General features: G+C 39.4%; 1 protein-coding gene across 2 annotated transcripts in view; it reads left to right on the forward strand.

Moving 5' to 3' along the window:
- Dnm3 (dynamin 3) overlaps positions 1–15,319 on the forward strand; it is a 466,696-nt gene that overhangs the window by 417,561 nt on the left and 33,816 nt on the right. For both annotated transcript variants that reach the window (XM_038349305.2, XM_038349304.2), the window contains exon 17: positions 12,215–12,379. In XM_038349305.2, coding sequence (XP_038205233.1) covers positions 12,215–12,379 — 165 coding nt within the window. The remainder of the gene's footprint in view (positions 1–12,214; positions 12,380–15,319) is intronic.

Below are 15,319 nucleotides of genomic sequence, written 5' to 3' on the forward strand. Positions count from 1 at the left end.
TTTCTTTTCTCAGGCCCCTTCACATGAGACTTACACATGCTATGCAAGTACTCTCCTACTAAGCTCTGTCCCGGCTCTTGTGTCTAAGTTAGGATCTCAGTCTGATCTTGATTTATGATTACCCTGCTCAGCTCCCAGGTACTGGGCTTATAGATACATATCATATATACATATTACTCTGCCTGGTCCCACTGAGCATTCTAATACCATTCTCTTCTAATTATTCAAGTCTTTAGGAAGAAAAATTCTACTCCTGTTCTGTGACACCCCTGAGCCACAATGGCTAGCCTGAAGGGTTAATAGTAGTGCTCACATGCTGCTAGGAGTATTTATTGCTCCCCTCCCCTTGCTACTTGCATAGTACTGTCTGATACTATGGAACTTAGACTTCTGGAAGGAAGCTTTTAGGTTAGACAGCTTTTGAATAACCCAAGTCCAGTGTCCTAAGTGTATGACATCTTCCGCAATATGGGCTTACCTTCAACCCCTCTGTGAAGACATCCCAGGTAACCAACCTGCCTGTATTGTCTTGGGAGTAATTTGTCCTACTCTTACCAACCACACCAAAGGAGGTTTCTCGTGATTGCTAGCTAGGGTTTCTGCTGCTCTATGGCTCTTCGGGACAGCATTGTCAGCCCAAGTGTATGCCTATATTCATCCACCTACTGAATCAATACCTTGGTTATTGTGAATAGTGTTGTAATAATCATGGACTTGTAAGGATCTCTATGGAATGTCCAATTTACAGTCCTTTTGGTATTTATCCAGGGTGGTGTGTTTCTTGGCCACTTGTTCTTCGTCTTTTGAGAACTGTCTGTTCATGACATTAGTCCCTTTTTGGGTTTCGTTGTTTGGGGATTGGATTATTTAGGTAGTCTTGATATTGACATCTTATCAGATATATAGCCAGCAAAGAGGTTTTGTCCCATTCTATAGGTTGACTCTTTGTCACTTGATTATCTCCATTTGGGTATAGAAGCTTAATGTAATCTCATTAGTAAATTATCGATTTAACTTCTCAAGCCTCTGGAGGTTATTTTCAGAAATTCTTCGCCTATGCGTTTATCTTGAAGTGTTTTTCTCTAATAGTTTCATATTATCAAGTCTTACATTAAAATCTTTGACCCATTTGAATTGTTTTTTATTCCAGATGAGAGAGAGGGATTTGGTTTTATTTTTTGCAAGTGAGCTTTGAGGTTTCCCAATACAATTTGTCAAGGAGGCTGTCTTTTCTCAAAAGTGCATGTTTTCATTTTTGTCAAAAACTAGGTGGCTATAGCTACATGAATTTAATTCTGGACCCTCTGTTCTATCCCATTGATCTACATGTCTGTTTTCTGTGCCGTGCTGTTTTATCACTGTGACTCTGGGTAGAGCTTGAAGCCAGCAAAGGGATACTTTCAGCCTGGTTCTTGTTACTAAGGATTATTTTGGAAAACTCAGGTCTTTGGTGTGACCATATGAATTTTAGACTTCCTTTTGTATTACTATGAGGAATTATATGGAATTTTAGTGGGCGCCACACTGAGACTATAGGCAGTTTGAAAGTATCACTGTTTTTACAGTATTGATTCTACCAACCCATACGCACAAGAGGCCTCTCCATCGTCTAATGTCTTCTTCCAAGTCTTTATTTGGTGGTTTAAACTTTTCAGTTCAAAGGTCATTCACTTGCTTAGTTAGATTTATTTCTGCGTGACTTTTAAGCTATTGTGAATGGGGTTGTCTTCCTGGTTTCTTTCTTGGCTAGTTCATTGTTTATATAGAGGAAAGACTCATTTTTTGAGTGTTCGTTTTACATCCTGATAATTTGTTTAAAAGCACTTATTAATTTTAAGAGATTTCTGGTGCCATATTTAGGGCTTATATACAAAATCATAGTCTCTATATCAGTGATTATTGACTTCTTCCTTTTCTGTTTATAATTCCTTTTGTATGTACATATTTGATATGTCTAGTCCTTGGGTGTGCCAATGTTTTGTTGCACGTGTTTAGAACTGTGCTACCCCTTGACTCCACCTTTCATCAGTATGAAATACTTATGTATTCTGACTACTTTTGGTCTGAATTCTATTTTATCACATATCAATATAGTTAGGCCTGCATGCTTTCTAGTCCTCTTTGAAATGACATGTCCTTCTTTATCCTACGTTTGTGTATGTCTTCATCAGTGTTTTCCTTGCAGGCATACAAAGGTCATCTTAGTTGCATGTGAGTTTGAGGCCAGCCTGGCCTATTTGAGATGCTATCAGAGAAAAGAAAACAATGAAAATCCTGCAAAGAAAGCATATATTTACACATATTCACAGATATTTACAATTAGTTCTAACGTTTCCTTTTTCTTAAAGCAACGCTTTAAAAATTCTGGGTGTATTATATTAATGAATACTATGATTTTTCCCTGTTCTAGCTTGCATAATGAGTTCATTCAAATTAAACAAAATGATTTTGAAGTAAAGAGAAATGAAAGATTGGATAGGTTCGTTTTCTTAGAAATGTCACCTTTCTTACAAATCAGTCATGCTACATGGTCATAATATATGGGTGTCCAGATGAATCTGAAAGAGATGTAGCATCCTTCTGACTCATTTGATTTCAAGCCGCCATGCTTCAAGCACTTATGTCTGAGAACATTATAAAATTGAAAACATTAAGCACCTATCCGTAGCAATCCTAAAGTACAACTTTAGGCAAACCCACTAGAAACAGCTTGTCTGGACAACCTTGAATGTCGGAGTCACTTCCATTTGAGTGACGTTTAGAATAGAGTATGAGCAACGGAATCAGACACCCTATCATAGCTTTGTCCCTAATTAGTTTTGTGAATGACTGCAACTGGTGCATAGAATAGGGCGGGTCAAGTCTGAAGCTACTGGTGACAAAGACCTGTGCTCATATCAGAGCATCCTGAAGCTCTAGAACCGTGACTGCTGGTGAAACTGGTGTAGGCATCTCCCACATCGTTTTAGAAGTCTTGGGGGAAGTTTGTCTTCACATCCTGTGGCTTCATGACTCTGACTGTCCTCCAGAAATAAAGTAGTGGCACTCGACTATACTCTGAGATCTAGTCTAAGGGGAACATTTTCAGTCAGAGCTGTAACACTTCATGTGGTGGAAATCTGGTTTGTATCATTGACTGGGGCAAGACTCTGTAGTTCCACAGAAGATTTGGCAAGTGGTCTAGGTTATCCCTGTAATCCTAATACTTAGCAGGTAGAAATAGGAGGATAAGACATTAAAGGTCATAAAATCTTTCCCAGATTGAAAAGAAAAACCTCTAATGGCAAAGGTCCCCACCTACATGGCCCACTCTGAGAGTCCAGTATAAGTGGCAGTGGACTATACACCTCCACATCTGGTCTAAGTGTACCTTGTATATGCCGGACAAAGACTCTACCCACTTAGCCACCTAACTCAGCATTTGCACCTATAATATTACCCAGTTATTCTTTTAAAAGTCTTGATCTTGGCTGTAAAACTAATTATTTAGAACCATAAACGCGTTAGTATTTCTTTAGAAGTTACAATCTGTTTTCTGCTTCTAAAGTACTTTTAAAACAAGCTAGGGGCCACATAGCATAGTCCAGGACAGCCAGGACTACATAGAGACACTAAGAAATAGACTTTCTCTTATGCTCTTCAAGTACTTCATTCTTAAAGAAAAATAATAATAATAATAATAATAATAATAATAATAATAATAATAATAACTAAGATGTTCTTATCGTGTAGCCTAGGCTTCCCAGGAACCCACTATACAATTTTGAAAAAGTTTTATCACTTTTTATGAGATTTTAAAAAACATTTTAAATGTTGACCTTTTCATACACATAGAGTGTTCTTCCAATGTTCTACCCCCTAAACTTCATGTCCTCTTTATACATAGATGAGTCTAACTATTGCTGGTCATGCCTGCATAGGTGTAGAGCATCATCCTCTGAAACATAGGCCACCCACCAGAGGCCAAGGCCCTGAAGAAAACTGACCCCCCCCCTTTCCCCAGCAGCCATCAACTGCCAATAGCTCCTGACTAGTGGGCAGGGCCTCTTATGCCCCTCCCTCTACTTCTTTGCTGGAATGTTTACTGGCTAGATCTAATGCAGGACCTGTGCAAGCAGTCACATCTGCTGTGAGTGAGAGACACTATGGTTGAAGTCTTTCGCATCTTCTGGGTCTTACAGTCTCCATACCCCACCTTCCATGATGTTCTCTGAGCCTCGGAGGAGGAGATGTGACACGGATGTTGTTCTTTCCTACACTTTAGCACAACATGAATCTGACTCCACACCATCGCGTACTTTTAATTTAATGCATTGATCTTTTTTTAAGATTTATTTTATGTATATGAGTCTAACTGTATGCCTCCACACCAGAGAGGGCATCAGATCCCACTCTAGATGGCTGTGAGCCACCATGTGGTTACTGGAAATTGAACTCAGGACCTCTGAATTAGCAACCAGTACTCTTAACCACCGAACCATCTCTCCAACCCCCGATATATTGCTCTTAAAAAAACTTTTTGCTTAGAATTTTTGTGTGCAAAAACCTTAATTCATGCACATTGAACTTTGAAAGATTGTTTGCCTTATACAGAAAGCATCAAGTGATACCAACTGCATAGTTACAGTGCTATTTTAGTACACAGTTCATTTATTATGAGCTCCCATAGCTCCAATGCTGCTTTCTTAATATTCAAATTTTATTGTTCATTAGTTCCTTAAATTTACAGTTCATCCATATAAATATTTTAAAGGACAAAACAGTTATCTGTTACTAGGCTTTCTTTTACAATTTATAATTTTTTTTCTTCATTTCAAACTTTGTAACAAGACTAACTTTTTACTGCACAAAATTGTAGACCCTGATATCCATTTCTTAGTGAGGTTTAAGAAAGTCAGCTAGCTGGGCATAGTGGCATACTTGGGAGTTGAAGACAGGGGGATCAAGAATTTAAGGTAAACCTGGGCACCATGGGCTCTGTCACATAGCCTTATCTCAAACAGCAAGTGTGTGTGTGTGTGTGTGTGTGTGTGTGTGTGTGTGTGTGTGTGTGTGTGTTAAAGAGCATATGCATCTTTCTTTAAATTTTCCTACAATTATGCACTTTAGATAAAGATATTGAAAATAAATTCTCAAAGCATGTATTTACACTTGGTCTCAACTATCAGATGTTTATATGAAAAGTTGTTAATTTATGGCAAGCAAATTCAGTTTGTAAGGACTGAGATTGCCCCAAAATAAATATTTACAGTTTAAAATACTTAGCATGAAGGGCTGGAGAGATAGCTCACTAGTTAAAATCACTAGCTGTTCTTCCAGAAGACTGCAGCTTGGTTACCAGTGCTTATATCAGGTATCTCATAACCACTTAGAACTCTAGCTCTAGCAGATATGGCACATACATGTATAAATTAAAATTTAAAAAATACTCGACATGAACTTTTCATATCCATGAGCTATTTGTTGCATAAAGCAATAGAGACTTCTAGCTAAATCAATGGTTCTCAGCCTATAGGTCAAGACTCATTTGCAAGTCAAACAACCCTTTCCCAAGGTTTGCCTAAAACCCTCAGAAAACAGAGATATCTACATTATGATTTATAACAGTAGCAAAATTACAGTTATAAAGTAGCATAAGGTAACTTTATGTCTGGGGATCACCACACATGAGGAACTGTATTAAAGGGTTACAGCATTAGGAAGGTTGAGAAGCGCTGAGAGAGATTAAAGGCTATACAAGAATTATGTCTAGGAGAATTTCAGGATAGGTTGTATAAGATTTTTAGGTTGTCTGAGGACCCCTCATTTCCACGTTTTACTTATAAGAACAATTTTACTAGCCAGGCGGTGGTGGCGCACGCCTTTAATCCCAGCACTCAGGAGGCTGAGGCAGGTGGATCTCTGAGTTCGAGGCCAGCCTGGTCTACAAGAGCTAGTTCCAGGACAGGCTCTAGAAACTACAGGGAAACCCTGTCTCGAAAAACCAAAAAAAAGAACAATTTTACTGATATTAAACGTGAATGTCATTATGAACCCAAAGTCTCCACCCTTCTCCCTCCCTTCTCCAATTAGTCACTTCTGCTATCATCCAAGCTATTTATTAGGCAGATAAATATATGTTGGCAGTACACAAAAATATATTCAGGAAGCTTTGTGCTGGAGAAAGTTAAAAGACACAAAGCCATTTCTCAGTTAAAAATGTCATTTGTTGCTGTTGTTTTCTTGATGTTGTGTTGTTATTGTTGTTTTCAATTAAGTAAGTCTTTAAAATTCCAAAGGTTTTAATAGCAGTTGAATTTCACATTAATAACATGGTTTAAAATGTTTATTTTGGTGTTACTTAGAAACGTGTTTAACATTCCATGGAGAACAAAGACTAATAGTGAGGTAAAATAATTGAAAACTTCAAGAAGAATGAAAATGAAACAACAGGACAGAGCTTGGTCTAGCCTGTAGATGTCAGTACAGTGGGTAACCTGAGCCTGGTTGGGCTGGGGTTTCCTCCTGCATTGGGGCACTGGGGAATGCCTCTAGCAGATGTGTGTCCCTCCTGCTGCTAGAGGTTTTTTCTGCAACCACAATTCAAATCTCTGGACACCTTCAGTTGTAGTCCAGCTTTCTTGTTAGCCAAAAGCAGAGCTGGGTGTATGTGGATCTTTATCTGGTCCATGGATTAAGGGCTCTACCTGGAGAACTCACTTCTAGGACTGCAAAAGATTGCCTTCATTTCCCCCATGGTGATACTCTCAGCTCAGTGTCTCAGGTGTCTTCTGAAACAAAAACCCAGCTCCTCAGAAAATGCCCCCAATATTCAGTAAGCTCCTGCAAAAGACTCAAGGGATAACGGTGGGTATGCCCTGCAGTTGTGGTGCTCAAAATCTCACCCAAGTTCTGAGATAATTTTTCAAACGTTCCCATCCATAAAAATACCCTAAGGTCCTCTGTGCCCTTAGCCCCTTGACGACAGCCTTCGACTCAGGCTCCCGTGTTTCTTTCTGTCCTGCCCGTTTGGAGCTTGCATGTGGGCCTCTGCTTTTCTACTTCATGCCTTTCACCATTCCATGCCACACACTAAATATTCAGTGATACTTGTTGCGTTGCCAGACTGACACCTAGACCACCCTCCTCGGCTTTCTGGATTATGGTCCACAGTCTGCTTTGCACAAGCGTGGCTGCAAACTTTGAAAGCCATAACTTAGAGGCAAATAGCTGGAAGTAGGGAAAGTTTTCAGTGAAAACATTTCCAATAATGTGGGCCTGGAAAATAGTGAAGGTGCGTTTCCATGGAAACAGTGTTTTCATAACGATGACTGGGTTCTCTAAGGAAAAGTCCAATCATATGTATTTTTTTGCTCTTTGTTTAAAGTAGTAGTGAACTGTATAATCATATTAAGTGTTTTAAAGAGGGCAACTGTTGGTTATCTGGAAAAAATGTGTATAAATCTGTAGGATATTATCCTGTGTTCTCCACTGTTGAGAAAAGCTGCAGTGAGTCCCTGGCCTTGGTATTTTTATGTACACATTACTACTTAGATACTTTTAATACCCACTATTCCACTTTTCAAGGGCTGATCTCAACATTACTCTCTGCATGGTTCTAGTGGTCCTCAATCTTATGACATAATTTAGAAATTTTTCAAAAGAAAATAAAAAAGACATGAAAATTAGGTGTTCCAGTCAAGCTTTCAGAGTTCTACATAATGGAGCCTTTAAGATTTAATGAAAATTATCCTCATTTAATATTTCACTCCTTCCCCTGTTAAAGTAGTATACTTTACAACTTCTATACTAAAAACTGGGGGCCACCGAGGTGGCTGGAGGTAAAAGTGTTTACCACCAAGCCAGGCAGCCCAGGTTCAATCACTGGAACCCACACAGTGGAAGAGGCGGTTGGGCTCCTGGAAGATATCTACACACTGTCCCTAAGATATGTAAAGATATGTCATTATTTCTTCAGATAAACTTTTGTTAAAAAAAAAGACTTTCTTAAATACTGTGTGACTAACTTATATAAAAAAGTTATTGAAACTTTATAAATTTCATATTTGTAAGATTGTTTCCATTGTAATTAGATTTCTCAAAAGTTATTTAGAAAAAAAAAACACGTAGCAAGACGGTCTACCCGTTGCGTTTTCCAGGAAAGAAGGTTTCTACGGTATTTCTCCACATTTTGTAAACAGCATCAATGAACCTGCACATAAAAGGTTAAATGTTTGCAGACCACTCTGGTTTTGCCCCAAAGATCAGAGACAAATTACTATTTTTATTTTACATTCCCTTGATGAGGATAATGACAAACAGCTGTCACTCCGGTGCTCTGACTGCAAAGACTCCAATTGCAATCCTATAATTTAAACAAAGAAAAAATACAAACTCATGCACACAGCCGGAAAGAGGCGAGAGGTTCTGAGCTGGGGTCGGGGTAGAGGAAAGGAGCATTTGCTTGCTGCAAGTGTACGGTTTAAAAAAAAAAAAAAACACCACCTACAGACTCTTTCCCGCTCACCTGGGACACAATAGAGAGGCCAGTTCCTGCGTCAGTGTGAAATCAACTTCAATCTGCATTCTGGATTTCGTGATTTCTCTAATGTGTCCATTGTGTTCCCAGAGTAGTTAGGATTTGTGTGAAGCCACAGTCTACTAGATTCCCAAAAGCTGAATAGAATGTCAGATTATCTTATTGGCTGTTTGGGAATTTTTTTAATGTTTAATGTTTAGAATTTGACCTTTTTAAAAAAATTCATGTATTATATTTGTCATTCAAATCAATGGATTCCATGATGTTCTTGTTCAAGTTTATCATGTACTTTGGCCATGTTGACTCCCTGACTCCTCTCCTATCCCCTAGTTTTCTTGAGTCCCTCTTACTCAATAGGCCCCCTGTATTTTCATGTGTGTATGTGTGTTTATGTGTGTATATGTAAAATCAAAGTTCTTCATGAAGTAATGTGATACTTGTCTGTTTGAATCTGGTTTACTCCCTTAATAGAGTGCACCAGTTTCATCCATTTTCCTGCAAAAGGCATAATTTGATTCTTCTTTGTGGTAGAATAAAAGACATATATATGTGTGTGTGTGTGTGTGTGTGTGTGTGTGTGTGTGTGTGTGTAGTGAGGAGCTGCGGGCAGGCCTGTTTTTCATCCTGCCTGGCTCCCAGTCGCCTAGCTAGCTTATGCCCAAAATAACAACACACAAACTGTATTCATTTAAACACTGCCTGGCCCATTAGTTCCAGTCTCTTATTGTCTAATTCTCACATCTTGACTAACCCATATCTAATATTCTGTATAACACCACGAATAGTGTCTTACCAGGAAAGATTCAGCATGTCTGACCTAGCGGCTGGCTCCGTCGCGTCTCTCCCAGAGAGGAGAGGCATGGCGATTGCTTGAGGTATCTACCTCACTTCCCTCTTCCTGTTCTGTCTACTCCACCCACCTAAAGGCTGGCCTATTAAATGGGCCAAGGCAGTTTCTTTATTAACAAATGAAATCAACACAAACAGAAGACTCTCCCACATCATTTCCCCCCCTTTTTTTAGTACCTGGAGGGACAGCCATGGGTGCTGGGAACCAAACTCTTATATTTTTGTTTGTGAGCCTAGCCTTTAACGGCTGAGCCATCCCTCCACGCCCCTCGTTTGAGTTTCTTAGCTCTTTATAGATTCTAGATATCAGTCTCTTGTCAGATGTATAGCTGGTAAAGATTGTCTTCTATTTCATAGGCTGTGGCTTTACTTCTCTCCTCTGCAGAAGCTCCTTCGTTTCACGCACTCCCACTTGCCAGCTCTTGGTTTTATTCCGTGCGCCATTGGGGTCCTCTTCACAGTCCTAGCCTATGCCTCTGTCCTGGGATGTTTTCTCCCCTAGCCCCATGTCTGCTGTCCATTCTGATACTTTCATTATTGCTTATGATTTCAAAACATACAAAAGCAAACGTAAAGCAAAGTAAAATGTTCATTAAGTGTAGTGCAGAATAGGGAGGTTCCACATTTCTATATGAAATCAAATAATATAGTTTTGTTCCTAGAGGTTCAGTGTGTCTTGTTCATTCAAGCTTTCCTTTTTTAGTTAATCATTTGGTTCGAGAATCTCAGTATTTTAATGATATTTTATTATTTTATGTATAAAACTGAATTGATGTAATAGTTATTTTATATTTTCTGCTTTTGAAATCTAACTCATTTTACATTAGTTGGATGGATGTCAGAGCTTCTAGCTCTATCACTCTCCTCTGTAAGGTCCGATAGCCCTGGTGCCCAGCTCCTAGCACTGAGGTGAAGCTCTTTTGCACAGAGTGTTTATAATGGTGTATAAAACACAGTGAATGCTGGAAGTAGGCTCTGGGGGAGGGACCAGGTTGACAATGAAACATTATCACTCCTATTGTTTCCATTAATCTTGTAGGCCAGAGAAACAAACTGGATTGTACTGTCATCGTTGTGGAGACTTACGTTATTATACATAGGAAGTTTCTCCTTCTCCACAAAAGCCTAGGTTCTGTGCATTAGGGCATCTTTGTTGACTTAGGTACACCCTTCTACAGCATGAACCACATCCCCCTGCCTCCGGTAACACTGAGACCTGTGTGAAGGATGGAGAAATACGATCTGAGACTCTAGTGGGGGGAGCACAGATATAGGATGAATGGCAGATAATGTTAACACGTGGAGAAGTGAGTTCAGAGGAAGGAGCAGTGGAGGATCTGAGGGCGGCCAGAGCTTGCTGAAGAGGTAGTGGTGGAACAGATAGGAAGTACAAAAGGTAATTTGCACAAGCTAGGAAGAGAGGGCTTTTGGGAAGGGGCTTCTCTTCCCAGATAACAGAGGAGTGTGTGTAGTTGTAGCAGTAGTTAAGCATTTCAAGTAAGGTTTTAACTAGAAATGTTTTAGACTCTTTTCATCTAAAATATTAGTTTGTCACAAACTTGTTATTTAAAAAAAGAAATAACTATTCCACCGATTTATTTCTTTCATGACCCTATACCACTTTTAAAAAAAAAATGGAACAGCAGTATCCCAGCTACCCCAGAAATCCTCTTCTTCTGTTAGCCCACATCAAAGGAGGGGGTCACAATCTCAGAGCAGAAAAGGACCACTAATTTTTAGAGCAAGCATATGATATTTTAACATTTTCAAAAAGATACTTCTGATATAGAAATTATTATTGATAATTTTGTAGCCTAAAAATTTGAGTTTCATACATGTATATTACATGAGAAAAGATCTGTCATTTATAGATCCAGTTATTCAGTACAGTTCTTTGGCCTGGAGCTGATTGAAAACCTGGCAGATCAAAGTACATACACTTCCAAAGAAAAGTACTCCAAGCCAATGTTAGAAGTAATAAATTATCACACCCCCCCTTTACATTCATAATTAAATCTTTCCAAATATGAGAAAGTAGCCAGACCACTAACAATATCTGTATGATGCTTTGAGGTTTAGATGGTTCGACCTGACTTGAAATAGAGACCATTTGTTCTAAATTGATTTCAATGCCAAGGCAATAGGTCAGCTCTTAATGATGAAGATGCCATTCCAGCCCAGCCTCTGGGTGGATAAGCCAAAATTAATTAACTCAAGTCGTAGAGTATAGAAAACAGATGCTTTGCTTATGTTGCACAAATAAATTCTTTGTGTATGAAAGGGTTCTGCTTTATTCAAAGAATAACACATTGGAAGTTAAAATGGCTGGTTTTCCACAATGGAGCCAGCCCTTCGCAGTGGTGACAGAGGCAAGCATTTGCACAGCAAATTCCAGCAAGTGCATGAAAGAATGAATTATCTTCCAGATCTCAAATTTGGACTCCTGGCCAGTCCTAGGGGATTGGGGTTTGAATCTGGGCTGATCCAATCCAGAGCAAAGCCAGCAGTGCCAGAGTTACATCAAGGTTATTCTAATGGATAAGATCCCTGGAGACTGCTCCCAGAGGCTTGCATCTGCATCGTCTGTTTGGACACAGGCCTCTGGCAGCTTGCCAATGGCTTAAGCATAGGTCGTTCTCCCAAGGTATCTCATTAGGTGCGCTGTTTATTTGGTTATTCATCTCAGCGTTCATTCAGCATCAGAATGTTTGCTTTTGCTAGAACGCGGTGAGTTCAAAGCAGAATGATAACCATGAGGTTCTGACTGATCTGAGCAGAAATCTATCATTTGATGTTTGGTATTGTTTTCATTCTGAGAGAATTCGCATTTTGTCCCCCTTTTGTTAGAATGAAAATGACGAAAATGGCCAAGCGGAAAACTTCTCCATGGATCCGCAGCTGGAGCGGCAAGTGGAGACAATCCGCAACCTGGTGGACTCCTACATGTCCATCATCAACAAGTGCATCCGAGACCTAATTCCAAAAACAATAATGCATCTTATGATCAATAATGTAAGTGACTCTAAACGCTCCCCTTTTAAATCTCTACCCCTTCCTCATCTGGAAATTGATCATCTTTTCTTGAGTGTCTCCGTGATATTTTCTGCATAACCAAAGCATTTACTGCCCAGGTGTGTGGTTCTGCCACTCTAAGTGGGTAATGGATGAGAGAGAACACAGGAAATTTCCAGCCACAGCATCAAGTTCCTTCTAATTGGCTCTCTTCTAGAAAAGAGCAAAGAATACCATATTCATGGACTTGCGAAATAAGCAATGAGATCAGATGTCCACACTTGACCTTGAGATTGAAAGTCAAAGATAATGCTTTAATACTTTTTCACACACACACAGACAGACAGACACACATACGCACACACACAGAGTTTATAACAATATGATCATTTTTGTCGCCTATGGAATGTTCTTTTCACCTAGGAAAGACTTCTTACTTACTTCCTAACTGTTCGGTCAGATATACTGTTTTGTGTGTGTGTTTTTTTTTTATCATTTGTTTGAGACAGGGTTTCCCTCTGTGGGCCAGGCTGACCTAGAACTCAGGGGACCCCTCCTGCCTTAGCCTCCCAAATGCTGGGATTCCAAGTGTGAACCACTGTGCCCAGTTCAGCTTGGCTAAGGTAAGGATGCTATAACCACCAATCTTTCAGAGATTGTAGCCATTCGTTTTGTGTGAGCCTCTCCTTCTTTGGTTGGTGGCAGTCTGGATGTGGTATTTAACCTGTGCAATCTGGTTTTATTCTTTTGGTAGTTTACTTTTCAAGGTACAAATGACAAAAGAGTTAATAGAGAAAATACCCTTTTCTGAATCTTGTTAAATAGGACACCAAGCACTTTTTGTATCTTCACTTTATGTATCTACATAAATGTCTATGTATTTTGTTTTAAATATATTATGAATGTGGCTTGTGAGAAGTAAAAAAAAAAATCAGATTGCAAAGCTGAAAGAGCCCTAAACTGGAATTCAGAGAAACCTGAGCACTAAGCCTGGTTCTTGTGCTCTTGACCTAATGTGACCAATTGGCTGCTATGGGTTTGCATCTTCCTTAAGGGTTTGTTCCAAAAGGATAGGTAAGCCAAGGTACTGTGGCAAATGTAAGTAAATATTATGGCTGTTTATTTAAGCACTATTAAATCTCGAAACACAGAGAATTATTGTTTCTAAACTTCTTCATGATCGGCTTGTCTATAACCTCTAGTTGTGTATGCCTTGATTTTAAGAAGCCCTGAGCACTCAGGTGGACAACCTTATATTCGACTATATTTGTGTATCCAAGTAAGAGAAACAGGATACTTTGAAGTCCAAGCAGCAGGTAAGCAATGAGCTGGAAAAGGAGAAACTATAAATATCACCACGGCTGCTCAGGGGTCAGCCGTCTGACCTGAAGTCCAGCTTTTCAGCCCCACTGAGCTGAAGTCCATCACTTCCGGAACTTCAGTGGGAAAGTGAAGGGACCTCACAGAACCATCAGACAGTGTGACAGATGTGGCTGCTAGCTATTTAGACAAATCTGAAGTCCTGAACAAATAGTCTGTATGTCTTGAAAATTGCCCTCTTCACTTTGCGTAAATGAATTCAGGTTGTTTTGCTGTGGTATATCAGGCACTTGCTTATTTAAACATTTTCCTGATTAGGGATCATTTATCTTTCCACTGTTTTAGCAAGAGTCATTAGTCCTGCCTTCGGCTCCAGCTCGCTTTGCTCTGCGTTATATTAAGTCATCAGCACAGGAAATCATACTTCCTGCCTGTGGCTCTGAGTAGTAGCTTGACACAAATTAGTTAAAAGGAAGAAAAAAAAAATCCTACTGCAAATCTATTCTACTTTCACCTCGAACATTAAATGAAAACATACAACGCACATACACATGGGTAATTGTAATTTCCCCAGCTCCTCATTGCTGAATTTGCTTACTTTAATGAAATACCCAAACACCCACCTACAGATATTATTCTTGGAGGGAAAGTTCTGCCAGTTATCTCGAGAGAGACCTCACATAAGAGTCATGGGAAAGGAGACTTCAATTAAGACCTGAACTCCAAGGTCAGAGACTAATAGGAGAGTGGAGAAGACCAACTATCAGGACGTGTGACACTCTTAGGAAGTAATGGCGGTCTCTGCTAGAAATCTAGCTTTTGCATCTACCAGAAATGAGCAGCAGATGATGACTTTTCTTGAATGTTATTATTGTGCCTCTATTTTTCCTATGTATAAAAACATTTTGTATCTATAATATATTTCTAAATTATATATTTTCAAATAGAGAATGAAATATTTTTTCAAATAGAGAATGAAATCTTCTTAAAGCAATGTACTTACATTTTCATGGCATCTCAATGCCCAAGGCTTTCTGTTCATTCCAGATGTATCCTGTTAAGCACAAAGAAACAGACCTAATAAATCAACTGCCCTATACCACGCAGGGAAGCTGGGGTTTTTAAATTCAGTTTAAACTGACAAAATGAGAGAATTAGTAATAGAATCACAACTAAGAAAAGTAGTCTGAATTCTACCTATTCTGTGAACTGATATTCCATCAGAACGAATAAATGCTGAAGATGGGTTCTCTCTGTCTTCCTAGCCCGTGGCCTTTCACCCTGGAAGCGGGAATGGCTGTCTGGCCTCCTGAAAAAGAATATGTTTCAGCCAGCTTTCATAAAGTTCAAGATTCAGTGGGCAGTTTCCTTTGAAAGTTTACATTAAGTGTTCTGCCACTCAGCTCTCCATATGGAATTGTTTAAGAAGTTTAAAGCCAGGCAATAAATGCCTGGCCTCAGACATACTGTAAGCCTTTGTCTATTGAAACCCAGCAGCTGTTTCATTACTTAAACATACCAGGTAACAGCGGCACAAAGGAACAGCGAGTTTATGACAGGCGGCCATGAGTTAAAGTCACAGCAGCAAAGTTGCGTGGGACTTTAAGACTAGCGCACATA

Source organism: Arvicola amphibius, chromosome 12, assembly GCF_903992535.2.
Source record: "Arvicola amphibius chromosome 12, mArvAmp1.2, whole genome shotgun sequence".
In the NCBI taxonomy this organism is placed as follows: Eukaryota; Metazoa; Chordata; class Mammalia; order Rodentia; family Cricetidae; genus Arvicola; species Arvicola amphibius.